General features: G+C 48.0%; 1 protein-coding gene across 2 annotated transcripts in view; it reads right to left on the bottom strand.

Annotated features, from left to right (window-relative positions):
- The window catches only part of WASHC5 (WASH complex subunit 5), a 54,004-nt gene that overhangs the window by 21,820 nt on the left and 17,216 nt on the right, over positions 1-14,968 (bottom strand). For both annotated transcript variants that reach the window (XM_028533923.2, XM_036031413.1), the window contains exons 10-17: positions 13,471-13,598; positions 10,976-11,105; positions 8,628-8,740; positions 7,107-7,273; positions 6,955-7,030; positions 5,809-5,919; positions 4,411-4,551; positions 3,344-3,424 (exon numbers count right to left, since the gene is read on the bottom strand). In XM_028533923.2, coding sequence (XP_028389724.1) covers positions 3,344-3,424; positions 4,411-4,551; positions 5,809-5,919; positions 6,955-7,030; positions 7,107-7,273; positions 8,628-8,740; positions 10,976-11,105; positions 13,471-13,598 — 947 coding nt within the window. The remainder of the gene's footprint in view (positions 1-3,343; positions 3,425-4,410; positions 4,552-5,808; positions 5,920-6,954; positions 7,031-7,106; positions 7,274-8,627; positions 8,741-10,975; positions 11,106-13,470; positions 13,599-14,968) is intronic.

Below are 14,968 nucleotides of genomic sequence, written 5' to 3' on the forward strand. Positions count from 1 at the left end.
AAGGGCCTGCATTTGAACTTGGTGTGCCTTCCCTCGGATCCCGTCTGAGGGCGCCTACAGCCATGTGGGCAAACTCGAGTTTCGGGTTCCGACCCTCTGTGCGAGATTTAACAATTCTCCTTCAGCGCTCTCGGAATGGTGTTTGTAATTAGGGAGATAAAATATGAAAACAAATCTGTTATCTAAGTTTATTTTGCTGATTCTTTTTTCTGTAATGAGGAAGCTTTTGTTATTCCCCCAAAGAGAGTCTCCTATAATATCTATAAAACATCAAATAGCTTTAAGGCACTCCTTTGAATTCTCTGGGACTTATCTCTTTTTTGACGTTTGTAAAGAACAGTTATTTCAAAAAGTCATAAAGGTAACTGATGGCTTCCATCTGGGTTTGATCCCATCTAAACTTCCAGGAAGGGAACTGCAATGAAAGTGGCAGAAATGACAAAAGCCAGAAAACATAATGAACACATCATGGCTATGCGCTCAGCACGGTCCAGACTGCGGACAAACTACAGGTCAGAGGCCTTGAGTTCTGAACAGATAAACTGTAGGGGAAAAAAAAAAGAATTAAAAAGAAACCTGGAGACTAAACTAGGACTAAAAGAAATGACATATTTTTTTTAAGTGGGCAAGTACGGGAATAAAAGGCAGAAAACTGTACTTGAACAACAATTTTAAAAAATGGGCAAGTATAAACTACAGTGGAGAGAGATCTACTTCTGGATAATAAAACTATGAACCGAGAGCCTGAAGTCTGGTCAGGACACATGGCGGGGGGGGGGGGGGGGGGGGGGGGCGGTGCTGGGCTGGGAGCTGCTCAGTTGTGTCTCCTGACTCGAGTGTTGGTGAAAATGAATGCTATTTGCCTTAAAATAACCCATTAGGCTACATAATTGTTTCTGTAGTTTTTAGCATCTATGCTCTATTTTATAATAAAAAGGTAAACTGTAAGTAAACATAGTCAATGAGAATATAATCAAATAAGCAACATGAAGTTTAAAAAAAAACATTCCTTGTAAAGACAGACTTAATGGAAAAGACGGGCCTAAAGGTCTGCGGGGAACCTTCACGTTCCCCCCAGACTTCTGCTGGCCCCTGGGGTGCTCACAGCAGGGGGAGTCCCCTCCATACACCTCCTTTCCCCTCTGCTGAACGGAGCAGCAGTTTACCCTTTTCACATGGACCCTCCAGAACTCTCTCTGTTCATTTACATGCATGCATATTTGTCCTTTATACATATCCAATTTCAAAAATCCAAATGGGATAATTTACACACACAGACAGACACACACTGTTCTGCAGTTGACTTTTTTCACTTCAGTTCCTGGGAATCTTCCAGGGGCAGGTTCGCTCTGAACGGCGGCTGAGCCATCGGCAGCGGGAGTGTGCCAGGACGCAGGCAGCCGACCCCCTACCGATACACGCTTAGGTCGTCACTACTGTTTTGGCCTCTTCGAACGATGAACACGTATCCTCGTGTACATCTCACTCGTGTGAAGTCACACTAACTGAAGTGAACTTACACTTCCTAAGAGAATTGGAAATAGATACTCAACATCAGGAGGTTCAAGATCAGTAAGGGCCCGAGCTGCTGGACCGGCAGAAGCAGCCTCCGGGGCAGAACGGGCTCAGTGTATCCCCTCCGCTCGTATCACCTGAAACTGTGTGGCAAAGAGTTACATTTTTCTTAGTCTTTTTTTCAGATGATTATTGCTAATTGTTAGGTTTTATTCCATCCTTCTCATGAGGGTCACTTTGCATGTAAGATGCTACTTTGCATGTAAGATGCTATCACTACTTTATGGATGAATCGGAAGGGGTAACCTGCATGTATACTTTCTGCACATCAACTGAATTAGACTGGCATCAGGACAGAAGCATGTTGAGTGGATTCTATTAATATTCCAGGGGTAAACGGTATTTCTTTTAATGCACTTCCAGAAAATACACACTAAAGTTCTATATCTATCTAGATTCATCTCCTACATTTTCTTGGACTTTATTAACATAAATGTTAACCTAGTAATTCGATAGCTATATAGTTTTCAAAAAATCAGAAATGTTCAGATTCTACCGATGTCAGATAAACGGAAAAGTAAACAAAAGCACCATGAACCATGCGAATGGGCACATCACTAATTACAGGATGCTAAATTAAAACAGCAGTGAGCTACCGCATCATACATCCCGGAAGAGCCAAGCCTAGCAAGCGGGAATTAACAGGTACTGGGGAAGATGTGGGCAGATACACAGGGAATAGTCGTTTCAGAAGGCACTCTGGCAGTACTGAGCCACATTAAGCACCAGTATGCCCTGTGACCCAGGGACCCACTCTGGGTATGCAGATTTCAAAAACTCTCGTCTAGGCCTGCTGTGAAAACATGTCCGGAGATGCTCATCTTGATGCTGTTTATGATAAAGGGGAGCAGAGGTGAGATGCCAGGCAACACGGGTGTTTGTCCCTAGGACAATGGTCAAGTAAAAGGTGTGACTCTACGCAGCAGTAAGAGGCAACACGAATTTATTTCAAAAGCAACACCTGGTGAGAAAAGTTAAGGGCAGAATGACTGACAGCACACACGCACATGTAAAACACCACCACATGCTAACAATAGGGTGACTGCACGTTTAGGGACGAACAGAAAGAGTGGGTGCTGTGGCGGATGGGCGTGAGCGTCCAGGACACGAGGAAGAAAAAAGCGAGAGAGGAGAGGAGAGGAGCTCACGGGCATCAGTGCTGGCGACGACCTGACGGTGACAGTAAGGGACGGTCACCTCACTCCCTGCACCTGGGGCGCAACACGAAAACACGGAAAAGAAACAAGGGTGGCCGAAAGGGTGCGATAACCAGCCAGCTATCGTGTCTAAGGGCGTGAAACCGTTTTTTCTTTATTAAAAATAGTCAATAAAATGGATTTCCCTTCGATTTACAGAACTCTTAGGGTTGATGAAAAATAAGGATATTAATGCTCTTTCTTCCTCCATCAACATATGAGTAATATTATGCTCACAAGCTGAATATGAGCCCTGGCTGGCATAGCTTAGTGGATTGAGCATGGGCTGCGAACCAAAGCATCACAGGTTCGATTCCCGGTCAGGGCACACGCCTGGGTTGCAGGCCACGGTCCCCAGCAACCGCACATTGATGTCTCTCTGTCTCTCTTTCCCCCTCCCTTACCTCTCTAAAAATAAATAAATAAAATCTTTAAAAAAAGTTAAAAAAAAATGAATACGAAAGCAGGGAGACAAGATGGGGATGCCGCCCCCCTTCCCACAGTGGTAACAGCACAGTCGCTCAAATGGAGTCTCACGACGAGGCCGCTCGGGCCAGCCTCAAAGCCGTTACCTTGATGATGCCAACCAGAGTCGTCTTCATCATGAGGATGCCTTCCGTGAAGATGGAAATAGCATGGGTCAGCTTGGCGACCTTCAACAGAGAGAGAGTGGTTGGTGAAGCACCTCAGATAAAAAGACCCACCGTCTACAGGGGAAGCTCAAGTAACTGGCTAACAGCCCCGGGTGGCAAAGACAAGAGGAAGGAGCAGGAGGCTGTGGGAACCCAGCGTGCACGTGCCACTAGGAGACATTTTGGGAAACTGAGTCAGAAGACGCTAAATAGTCCTTTAAGCTTTGACCAATCATTTCCCCTCCTGGGGGCCCCATTTGCTCATGCACAGAAGGGGGGCAGGACTCAAGGGCATGGTCCCTCCAAGCAGGGAAGGCTCACCAGGACTCTAAGAAGATAATCTCCCCTTACTACTATCTACTTTTTTCCCCAAGTGACACCAGGAGACACGGGTAAGGTAGATGGGCACTGTATTCCTCAGTGAGAACAAGTGTGGAGACCCCAAGGGTAAAGACCTAAATTTATGATGTCACTTTGGAGCTGTGCCAGAGGGTGTGAAACGGACGTGGGAGGAAATGTGAGGATGCTGGACATCCCTGCAATCTGCTGCTGATTTCACGTTTCACACCATGCAGCACGGGGAGACAGAGAAGCAGAGGTGTCTGGGAATACCAGCCTCTGAGGCCACTGAGCTACGGAGTGGACTCAGAAGTCCGGCTGCAGGAAGTGGTTACTGGGCCGTGCGTTATCCTGAGGCACTCGTTTGGCATCCAAAGCAGGAATCTGAACGTGAAGAGTCCAGGCAACCTAGCTCAGGGAGAACGAGGCCTGATTCGCCAGGACCACCGCGTCCCCTGAGAACACTCAGGCCGGCCCGGCCTTAGGTGACGCCATGACACTGGGACAGAGAAGGTGTGGCTGCACCAACTCAGCAAACGGAGTTATTGCCGGGAGCAGGAGAAAACGAATCAGGGTGGGTCTGGTGCCCTGGGGTCTGGCAGGTGACACAGACCCGTGATGGTTTGGGGTTGAACCATCAAAAGGCGCGAGTCAAAGGGACGAGCCACCTCGTATCGCGGGCCGAGCTGGGCATAGTCCCTCAGCTTGTCTTTGTCTAGGCGGGTCGGCACCTCGATGATGTCATGGGTCTGCAGCTTTATGATCTTCAGAAGGGAAGTAAACATGCTTTCGGGAATGATCTGCAGAACCTTCCGTGAAAGGGGAAAGACAAAAACCAATTAAACAGTTTTTTAATTTTATTTGTTTAATCCTCACCCGAGAATGTATTATTTGATTCCAGAGAGAGAGAGAGGAAGGTGGGGAGTGGGGGGAGGGGAGGAGAGACAGACAGACAGACATCGATCTGAGAGCAACATCGATTGGCTGCCTCCACACACGCCCCAATGGGGGCCGAACCCACAGCCTAGGCAGGTGCCCGGACTGGGGAGTGAACCCTCAGGCCTCCAGTTTACAGGACGGTGCTCCAACCAGCTGAGCCGCACTGGCCAGGGCAAACGCCTCTTTTCTTTTTCTTCGCTCACAAATGCTAGGCTGGCAGGAGGAAGGGCCCCAGCATGCATGAAGCCGGAGGGCCACAGGAAGGGGTGCCGCGGGGCCGAGACAGCCCTTCCCAGGACGGCTCCCAGGCACGGGACTGCGCTCCTGCAAACCTGACTTGCTCACGGGGTACAAAGCCAGCTGTCACAGAAGTGCTGCAGAAAGATGCATCCTTCCCAGACTACAAACTTGAATGTATTTATTTACTTACAGGCGGATGGCTACCTTTAATTAACTAATTAATTTTTATTTTTCAGTTATGGTTGACATTCACAGGAGATTCGTTTCAGGTGTCCGGCACAGTAAATGAGACATTTACACGCCTCACACAGCGACCCCCTGATCAGTCCAGGGCCTGCCTGGCCCTGCAGAGTTATCACAGCGCTGTCGCCTCTGTTCCCTGTGCCGCACAGTCCGGGGCGTTAAGTCACACGGCTGGGGGCACACTCAACTGGCCGGTGACTCAGCTAAGTTTCAAATCCAGGCCTGTGCAGCTGCTCCAGGTAGCACCATTAAATTCTCGAAACAGGGACCAAAATCCCCCTGAAAACTTGAAGTGCAGACGAGGATACGCTGCATCTAGACCTGGCTCCTTGTACCAACCGCCTCTGTGACTCTGGAGAAGCCACTGTAATCTGTTCCTCGGTTTCTACCCCTATAAAATGGGGGTTAAAGCCGCCTGCAGTTAAAAACCAGCGGTAAAAGTCCTTTGAACGTGAAGACACATCGCACACCCACAGTACCAGCAAGAGTGCATTCATCTTCAGGTACTGCCGATTTCTGGACTAAAAACAACAACAAGGGACAGAAACACGGCTGTACTTTTCATAGGGCCCACGCTACCTGTTGTATGTAAAATAGCAGTTATGTTGCCAAGAGTATAAATACCACTCTGCTGTGCTTCTTACCTTTCTCACGTAGGACACCAGTTCGCCGGAATAGTACTGAGACACGCTGAGGAGGTCGGGGCTGTTTGCTTGATTGATACGCAGAAGGGGCAGGTCAAGGGCAGAGGCAAGCTGGAAGGAAGAAGATATGCCTGCTTCTGTTCCCGAAAGTCCCAGAAATGTCTCTTTCCAGAAATAGTAACATGTAACACAACTCTTGGGCTTCACCCAAGAGCGAGCAACAACCTCTGAGCTGCGTCAACATCATGAATAGTTCCTGACATGGACATAATTTTTAAAAAATGGAACACTTTTGCTGTAGCAGCCAGTGGTTCTCAAAGTGCAGTCTCCGGACCAGCAGCAGCGATACCACCTGGAACTTGCTGGAGCAGCCAGTCCTCCAGCCCCACCCTGGACTTACTGAGCCAGACACTCCGGGGGCGGGGCCCAGCAGTGGGCGCTGTGACAGGCTCCCGGGGAGTCTCCTGTCCCTCAGGTTTGAAAGCCACTGTGCTACAGAAGACAGCTCGTTCAGAAACCAGACGTTCTGATCGACAGACTATTTATTGTGCTAAGTCCACTCAAAGATGTCACAACGTGCGAGACACGCCGTTACTTACGTCCCTCTCAGGAAGAAAAAACACGCTGCCAGCAGACTGCGATGTGCCCTCGGTGGCCAGACCCGTCCCCAAAGACAGGGATGTGAAGGTATGAGAGAAGTGCATCTCAGAATTCACATGCATTCATCTGAGTACATGATCTGTCCATCTATCATGACCTGAGATTACTTGAGAGCAAGGGCCAGGCAGAATTTTTAAAAATGAGTGAGTAAAGGTGTTTAATTCACATCCAGGGAATACAGGACCCACAGGACTGACATTTGTAGATACTGGTAAAATGTTAAAAAAATCTATTTCTTCATTTAAAAATAATTTTGTGGAAGATGACCTAACTTATTAATTCACACCTGGAGTATTTCTGGCACCTTTCAAAACCATGCTCTCAAAGAAAAACTGCTACCAATGTCCAGTTCATAAAAATCCAATGACCCAACTTTCTAAGAGGATGAACTGCTGGGCCGAGCTAGTGAACGAGGCAGGAATGAGGGCCAGCTCCTCCCCGGCGGCCGGGAGCATGACTCGCCGCGACTCGCCGCTCGCTGCTTACCTTGAGGAAGGTGGCTCTGAGTTTAGTCACCATGGACGGGCTCACCCTGATGCTCTCCTGCATGATGGACGTGAAGCTGCAGGGAGAGGCGAGTGGTCAGAAGACGTTCGCGGTGGTTTCGCCAGGGGAGAATGTTGGGCTGTCCGCATTACCTGTCGATCAGCTGCCAAGCGAAGGAGAGGTCCCCCACGATCTGCATGGTGATCAGCACCTCCTCTTTAATGTTGATGGTCCGGATCATCTGATGCAGAAACTTGCGCGTGTCGGCTAGAAACTGACACACTTGCAGATTTGACTCCAGCTGGTGGAATTCTTGAACCTGCGTGACACAGGTAAGTACATTTAATTTTCAAATCCTGCGTGGCCTGTATGGTGTTCGTTTTTCCTTGAAAAATACTCCAAACAAAGCCCATTCCTTACTAAGGATTTCTTGGCAAAAATTTTATTTCAAATTATAATGTCAGACATGTGTGAGCCAGGTCACAAGACCACGCACAGATCTGCAGGAGTAGAAACTGAGCAGTAAGTCTCGTCCTGCAGACACATGATGTAATAAGGGGACATTCCGTTTCAGCATCAATAAACATGTACCGGCGAATCCTCTTAAGTCTGAGGACTTGCGGGACTGATAAAACCAGAACAAGCTCCACCACAACCTAGGTGCTGGCCCGAGTCCCTGACTAAGTTCTTCTGATGTCCTCTTGAAAACAGAACCGTGGTGCCGCTATGTCCTGAAATTTTAACATATATAATTCAAGGAAGGGGCGGGGCTACATGCCAAAATAATGCAAAGGATAAAAAGCCATCTGACATTTACAAAGATGCTTGTAGTTATACCATGGACTAGAAAATCCAAACAGCAGCCGAACTAGACACGGTGCAAGCAAGCCACTGCTCTGTGATGGTGCAGGGGTCTGGGACCCTAACAACACACCGTGGTACTTTGTTGCCATTAAGAGCGACCGTCCTAAAAAGCCTCGCAAAATTAAGAACAGGCCTATAAGAAAGTCTGCCAAATGAAAAAAGTATCATATCTTTAAATGTACAATTGTACCAATTAGACAGAATTACAGATGAGTATGGGCTGATGTTTTAAAAATAACTGTTAATGGTTATTGCTCTGATTTTCTTATTTTCCATTTTAAACCTAGTTAAACATACACTTAACATTTTAAGTGTGAAGGTATAATGCGTTTTGGCACAATACATTTTGAGTAGACAAAAAAAAATAAACTTTTTTCTTCAAAAAAAGAAATATACAATTTATAAGCATACGATTATCCCACAACTATTTTCACTTTGCTGTATGACTTCTAGCTTTTCCAAGACATATACTTTTTATAAACCTAAAACTGGTGTGTACGATGCAATTTTCTTTTTGCTTTTACCTCATTACCACAATATGCTAAATGTTTCTATATTGTTTTCATAATAATTTTTCCAAGAGTTTATGTTTCAAGTTGAAATACAATTTTTGTTACCATTCTCTTCATTCTGGTTATTGAATTATTTTCCCACTTTTAGGACGCAGTACAGAATATTACAGTGGGCATATTGACTCATATTGCTTTTATTGATAAAACATATTCTTAGATAGGTTTCGAGGAGCAGATGGCTGGTCAAAAGGGATGATTTGTGACCCAAGAACTGTCGTTTAAAAAGACTTTGCTTACCTCCTCCAAAGCTTGGATGAGCTGCACGGTTTTTCTGCCTGCAGCAGTAGAATCATCGTAATTTAAAGACAGTATTTGTTTGGAGATCTCTCTGAACCAAGCTTGAAGATTTTCTGTTAACAGAGAAACAAGGAAAGACTGCTGATATCCCAGAATTCTTGTGGCCGTGGCTTGAGTGTAACGGAATTACCGTTTACACATCTAGTTCTCACGCATAGAGCTGTCACTACGTGTCTCCCACCGCTCTCAGGACTCACCCAACCTCCACCACAGGAATGCCTGGGGCATGTGACCCAGTGGAAAAGGTTAAACTTCCTGTGTAGCTCAGTCTGCAATATCTGGCAGAAAAGGTGTAAAGGCCCAAACACAGCTGTAAACGGGTGCGCACAAAGGTGGCAGTGGTGGTGGGGAGGAATCTCGGAGGATGCAGGGTCAACGGGGAGCTTTCTGGAGAAGTGAGGGTGGGGTACAGGTCTGGACAGGCAGACAGAGGAGGAGGAGGGATGGTCTGTCCCTAGATGGAGGGACAAATGTGCACAGAGGCTTCTTGGCAGAACCGGCAACGGCATGTCTTGGGGACAGAGAGGAAACCCACACATCAGCAGTGTGGGGTTGGAGTGGTGAGCTGCAGGCACGTTGGAATGGATCGGGGGCCCCCATGTGCATTCCCAAACCAGCCGGCATTTCAAAGGGCAGATGAAGGAATGGGTTCAGCATGCTGCCAGTACCTCAGCTATGTCGGGCAAAGCCCTAAACTTGGTCTTGTTTAATCTGCACGACTACCTATGGAGGTGGGAGTTAGGGCCCATTTCTCGGATAAGGAAGCTGAGGCCCAGGGACGTTAGGAACTCGAAGCAGGGCTGCACTGCCACTAAGTGGTGGAGCCAGGACTGTCACACTCGTCTGTCCCTGTTCAAAGGCTTTGCTCTTCTCGCCTCACCAAGGTGATTCCCCACCGTTCTCTTTACCAGTGGGATGACTTCACTTTAATAAAAGCACTTAAAGGCTCATGATGTGAGTTACTGTGATTGTCACGAGGAACACTAGTTGTAATTTTAGTTTTTTTTTTGTGGGACTGAGGCAGCTACAGAGCAGCAGAAAGAGGTCAAGATTTGGAGTCTGAGGCAATGAGTTAGACCCAGGCTTCAGACCTTTGTCACGGTAGGTGAGTAGTGACATTTTAAGCTTTGGTTTCCTTACATATAAAATAAGGATGAAGATGTTTATCTCACAGGGTTGTAAGGATCACACGAGAAATATTTGAGAAAGTACTTCCTAAACCAAAATATGCTATGCAGCTGGAAAAAGCATAAGGTGTTGTTCTGAATGTCCTCCGAAACAACGCCGGTGTTTATGAGGACCGAAAAGGGACTAGGACAGAGGCCAATGTGCGGGATTCTACACGCTGGGCTGCTCATCGTCACAGGCGGCCCTTTGGTTTTGGTCACAGCATGGAGACCTGCAAAACACGTTGCCGATTTCCCTCCCATCATTAAAGACTGGCTAGCCTTCTTCTTTGGGAATAATAATGTAATTTGGAAATATATTTTAGACAACCATTCTGCATCAAATAAATCAACAAAAACCAAATACAGTAATTACAAGCTCCTATTGGTTAAAAATAGTAAAGCTTTTTAAAAAGAAAAACCTATACTATTAAGCAATTTTATTGTATAACTATCGAAATGGATTTGATAGTTAAACATTAAACATTTAAAAAAGTGTAATTTGTCACTTTAAAATTCAGAGTGGTCTTTTGGGGGTAATTTGAAAGGTTCCCATTTATATAAAAATCTGCAGGAATACCATAATTTTCCTATTGATAAGTTTTCTTTTAAAAAGCAGGATTAAAATGAAAAGTTAAACTTAAGCTACATTTAGTTACAAGTATGCAGTTCTCCTTTTAGACCACTAGATGGCAGATGCAACAGTGAAAAATAACCAAGCCAGGTTAGAAGGTAAGAATATTCCTTGTCATCTAATGTAGACATTAGATGTCTACATTAGGGGCTATTAATGTTCTTGGACAAAGTAGTCTTCTGAGAAGATCATGACAGTCACAGGTCCTTCCTGCCGCCCCCAAGTGCACATAAGCTGACACACTGGTTTTGCACACTACGGGGGCGTGGGGCTGTGGGTCAAGACCCTACAAAGACTATCTACGCACCAGAGAGTAAGAACCCTGATTTAGCTCAATCTCCCACTTCAAAGGTAAGAAACCCGAAGTCCAGGGAAGATATGGAAATTGCTCAAGAGATCTCCACGGCGACGTCCTAGCACAGAGTGAATGACAACCGAGGACTCTGTCCATCTCTAACAATCTGGGCGCCTATTCGAGCAGCAGTTACCGTTCTTCTCCACCCTGGTCAGGGGCTTCACCCCCGAGAAGACGTCGGCCAGCTCCGTCATCCGCTCCGAGCCCTCCTTCTTGTAATGCTCCCACTTGGCCTGCTTTTCTGAGAGCATCTGCTTGAACATCTGTTGAAGGGACAGACGGCATTTATTCCCGTAAGAGAAAAATCCAGATTAGGCAGTTTACTAAGAAAGCCTTGGTGACACCCAGCGTATCAGAAACATGTAAGGCCTAAGGTTAACACTGCCCTGATGCTGTCTGTTAAGCCTTTTTTCTCTATGCAAATGGAGGGCCAAAGCCAGACCCTCCCTAAGCCAGCGGTTCTCAGATCCACGGGGCATGGGCGCCCCCTGCAGGGCCCTCACGCTGTCAGATTCCTAAGCCCCCCACCCCGTGAAGATTCTGGTTCAGAAGGTCCTAGGCAGGGCCAGGATTCAACATTTTAACATGGAATTACATCTGGTGACCACCGCGCTGAGGTCCTTCTGAGGTGCCAGTTTCCGTGATGTCTAATGTGAACACAGCAAAACAATGCGGAATTTCTGACACGTCAGCGTGGTTCTTTAACCTATATTTCATCTCTCCTACCTGCCACCCCAACCCTGTTTCTAGATTCTCCTATAAATATACTAATTGAAATTGTGTTTCTTCTCATTTTTTAAAAAGGCTTTATTTATTTACTTTTAGGAAGGGGAATGGAAGGAGAAAGAGAGGGAGAGAAAGAGAAACATCAGTGTGTGGTTGCCTCTCATGCATCCCCCACTGGAGACCTGGCCCACAACCCAGGCATGTGCCCCGACTGGGAATCGAACCAATGACCCTTTGGTGTGCAGGTCAATGCTCCATCCACCGAGCCACACCAGCCAGGGCGTTTCTTCTGATTTGTACACGAAGGTGTGCTCCTACTTTAAGGACCATCTCCTGTCCCAAATCCCATTTTGCAACTTGTAAAACCTGTGGGTTCAATCTGCGAACCAGCGTTTGAAGGACTCAAGGCCGTTTGGTGTGCAGTGAAGGCCTTGAGTGACAGTTTTGCTGCCGCTGCCGGTCAGATGGCACTGATGGGCCCAGGCGCCCACAGAGACAGGGCGGGCTCTGTCAATAAATCTCACTGTCCTCACCCTACCGCATGTGTCACTGGTGACTCATCCCGCCTGATCACTAAAGATCCCTCTGCCCCGGCCCCACAAAATTCCACCCAGCCTCGGCCCCTTCGTCTGCAGACAGGGTCTCCCTGCCCCACGGCTCGTTTTTCCAATATTCACTATGAAAAAGGAAAGAATTTCTTAAGAGGACAATCAGTATTCATGCGCTTTTACCTCTTAGGGGCCCAGGGAAATACACCCCTGCACCGCTGTGGCATCCCCCTGACTTTATAAAGTTATGCGGACACAAGACGCAGAAAACACTCAGCACACACACTAGCATGAGGCTGATAATCAACACCACTTCTTCTGAGCCACTAAGTAGGAGAACACAGCATCCTTGCCCACCTAGAAGCCGAAGGGACCTCCACGATACTCCCAACCAGGCTGGGGCAAGGTGGAGTACTGGTTCTGAATGGGGATGGGGGCACTGGGCGAGCTCCTGGGCTCACCCGATCCAACCCCCAAGGCTGCTGTTCACAGAACATTCCCAGGGGTCTGCCATGTCTGTTGTGCCCACAGAAGCTTCCTTAGGGAAAAGACTAACCCCAGAGTTCCTGTTAGTCAATGCAGAACTCCTTAAAGCTCTTAGGAGAGGATGTTGTTCAAAGGCAAATCCCCCACCCCGCTTAGGCCCTTTCCAGTAAGTCATCGTGGCTTTTAAATAAAGACCTACATCCCGAGAGGCCTGGCACAGGCGGGTCCTGCCCACTTTTCCAGCTCGTTTCATACCCCCTTCTCCTTGTGTTCGCCCCCCTCCAGCCAGCCAGCCAGCCTCTCGGGGCCTGGAGCTGGCCAGGCCGCTCCTCAGCCAGGAGGACTGGGACAAACTCCGTCTTCTCTTTGGAGCGCCCTCCAGCACACTGCCTATCTCAGTGTGCAATGACTCTGACAGGTCCCTTCCTCGGGGCCCCTCTGGAGCCTCTCTTCCCAGGGAAGTCGTCGGAGCGAGGACAAGGTGTTTTATTTCAGGTGCCCAGAGGACTCCGTTCCTTTCCTTTAGAGCATGCACCCCAGTTCACATGGGGTCCCGGGGTCGTGTCCATGTGCCTCATAGACGCAACCTCCACAGCCCTGCGCGGTCCCCACCTCGGCCTCTGCAATGACAGCTGGCACTGAGTGCCCACTCAATGTGGAGTTCCGCCCTCTCTCTGTAACACTGATCGCAGACACTCAGAATCCACAGCTGGAATCAGAGATGCTGCTACTAAACCCCAGTCTCTCAAAAAAATTTTTTTAAATGTAAAAAAAATAAGAATTTGGAAAAGGCAGAAAACTATACTTGAACAATAAAAAAATAAATTAAAAAATGAGATTTTGGCAATCATCCGTTCAACATTTTTACCTCTTTGAGTATGAACTCAAACTGTGCGGTATCCAGCAGCAACTGGAAGAGGATCCTGGGGTTGTACCTGGAGTCTGTCAGGGTCTGGTCCTTGATCTGACGCAGGCGCTTGTTGTTTGGGTCACAGGCTAGAGCGGGAACAAGAGAGTGTCTGCTTATCAGATGTGTAGGAGAGATCTACGGAATGTGAATTCTTAAATACTCTCCTTCACTTTAAGTCTTTCAAAGGTAAACGGCAAATGTCTACACATAACCGGTGGTAAAACTAATCATAGTAAGCGTAGGCTCTGGGAGAAAGCGTAACTGAATTATTAAATACGACGACCGGATTCGGCATGGAATGCCACCTGTGATATGGTGTTGAATGAGGACAGCACGCTGTGGAACAGTATTTCCGGGTTTTGTAGGCATTTTTTGGGCTGGTTCGTGGCTGGCTGTCCGACAGGGGTAGGCAGAGCCTCCCGACGCCCCGTCTGCTGGGGGTGGCCTTTGGTTCAGGGCACTGAGCCCTGCCGATCGGTTGTGGGCGGGTCTTCGGAAGAGCTGACACAGCAGGCCTGCGACTGCTCTCTTCAGAAAGGCCTGCTTGCGAGGCAGGCATCTGGGAACCTGGATTTCGGATGAGATCCCACCATTCTGAACGCTGGCAACAATGGCCCTCTGTGCCCTGACTGTTTGTCTGAAGGATGCTCGTGATGAATACCGGCTCCCCTTCAGGGAGCCTGGAACTGTGGCACGTGCCAAGCAGAGGCTGCCTGCCATCGGCCCCTGACAGAGGCCCCGAGTTCCTCCTGACCTGCCTGGCTGGCCACACCCCCCCACAGGCCGGCCCACCTCCCTGCTGTTGGGTGAGTCACAGGCATCCCCAGGGCCCCGCTGGGACAGGGCTTCGGGAGCTTGTGCCCACTTTCCTCCAGACTTTGCCCCACGCGCCTTTCCCCTGTGCTGATCTGCTTCCTACCCCGTTGCAGTAGAAAACCGTAGCTGTGAGCACTGCTCCAGGCTGAGCCTTCCTGGTGTAATCCCTGAACCCGGGGAAGTCTAGGGGACCCCTGACACAACAGGGAGGCAGGGTCACCCACACAGAGACGTGGCACCTGCAAATGGGAAACACCAGGCCTGGGACTGTTCTGCTCCTTGTGAAGACCCAGGGGCGAAACCGACCCTCAGGGCTTTCTGGACTAGCCACTGTCCAGGCCCAGAGATTAGGGCAGCCAGGCCACGGTCCCACATTGGGCAGTGACCGACCCAGGGACACACACCAGAGGTCCTGATTCCCTGCTCAGCCTCTTGGTTGCCAAGCCAAACTGTTTTAATAAGACAAACAATATGTTTTTTAAAAGTGTATAGAATAAAAAACACTAATATTTGCTGAAATTGGTTTATGGGACCAATTACAGCCTAAGAAAGAATAAGAAAATAGGGTAAGGCAAAAATATTTATAAGCAAAAGCGACCTGGACTGCAAATATAGCCAAAACAAAAACTTTAAGCAACAA

Source organism: Phyllostomus discolor, chromosome 7 (genome assembly GCF_004126475.2).
Source record: "Phyllostomus discolor isolate MPI-MPIP mPhyDis1 chromosome 7, mPhyDis1.pri.v3, whole genome shotgun sequence".
NCBI classification, from domain to species: domain Eukaryota; kingdom Metazoa; phylum Chordata; class Mammalia; order Chiroptera; family Phyllostomidae; genus Phyllostomus; species Phyllostomus discolor.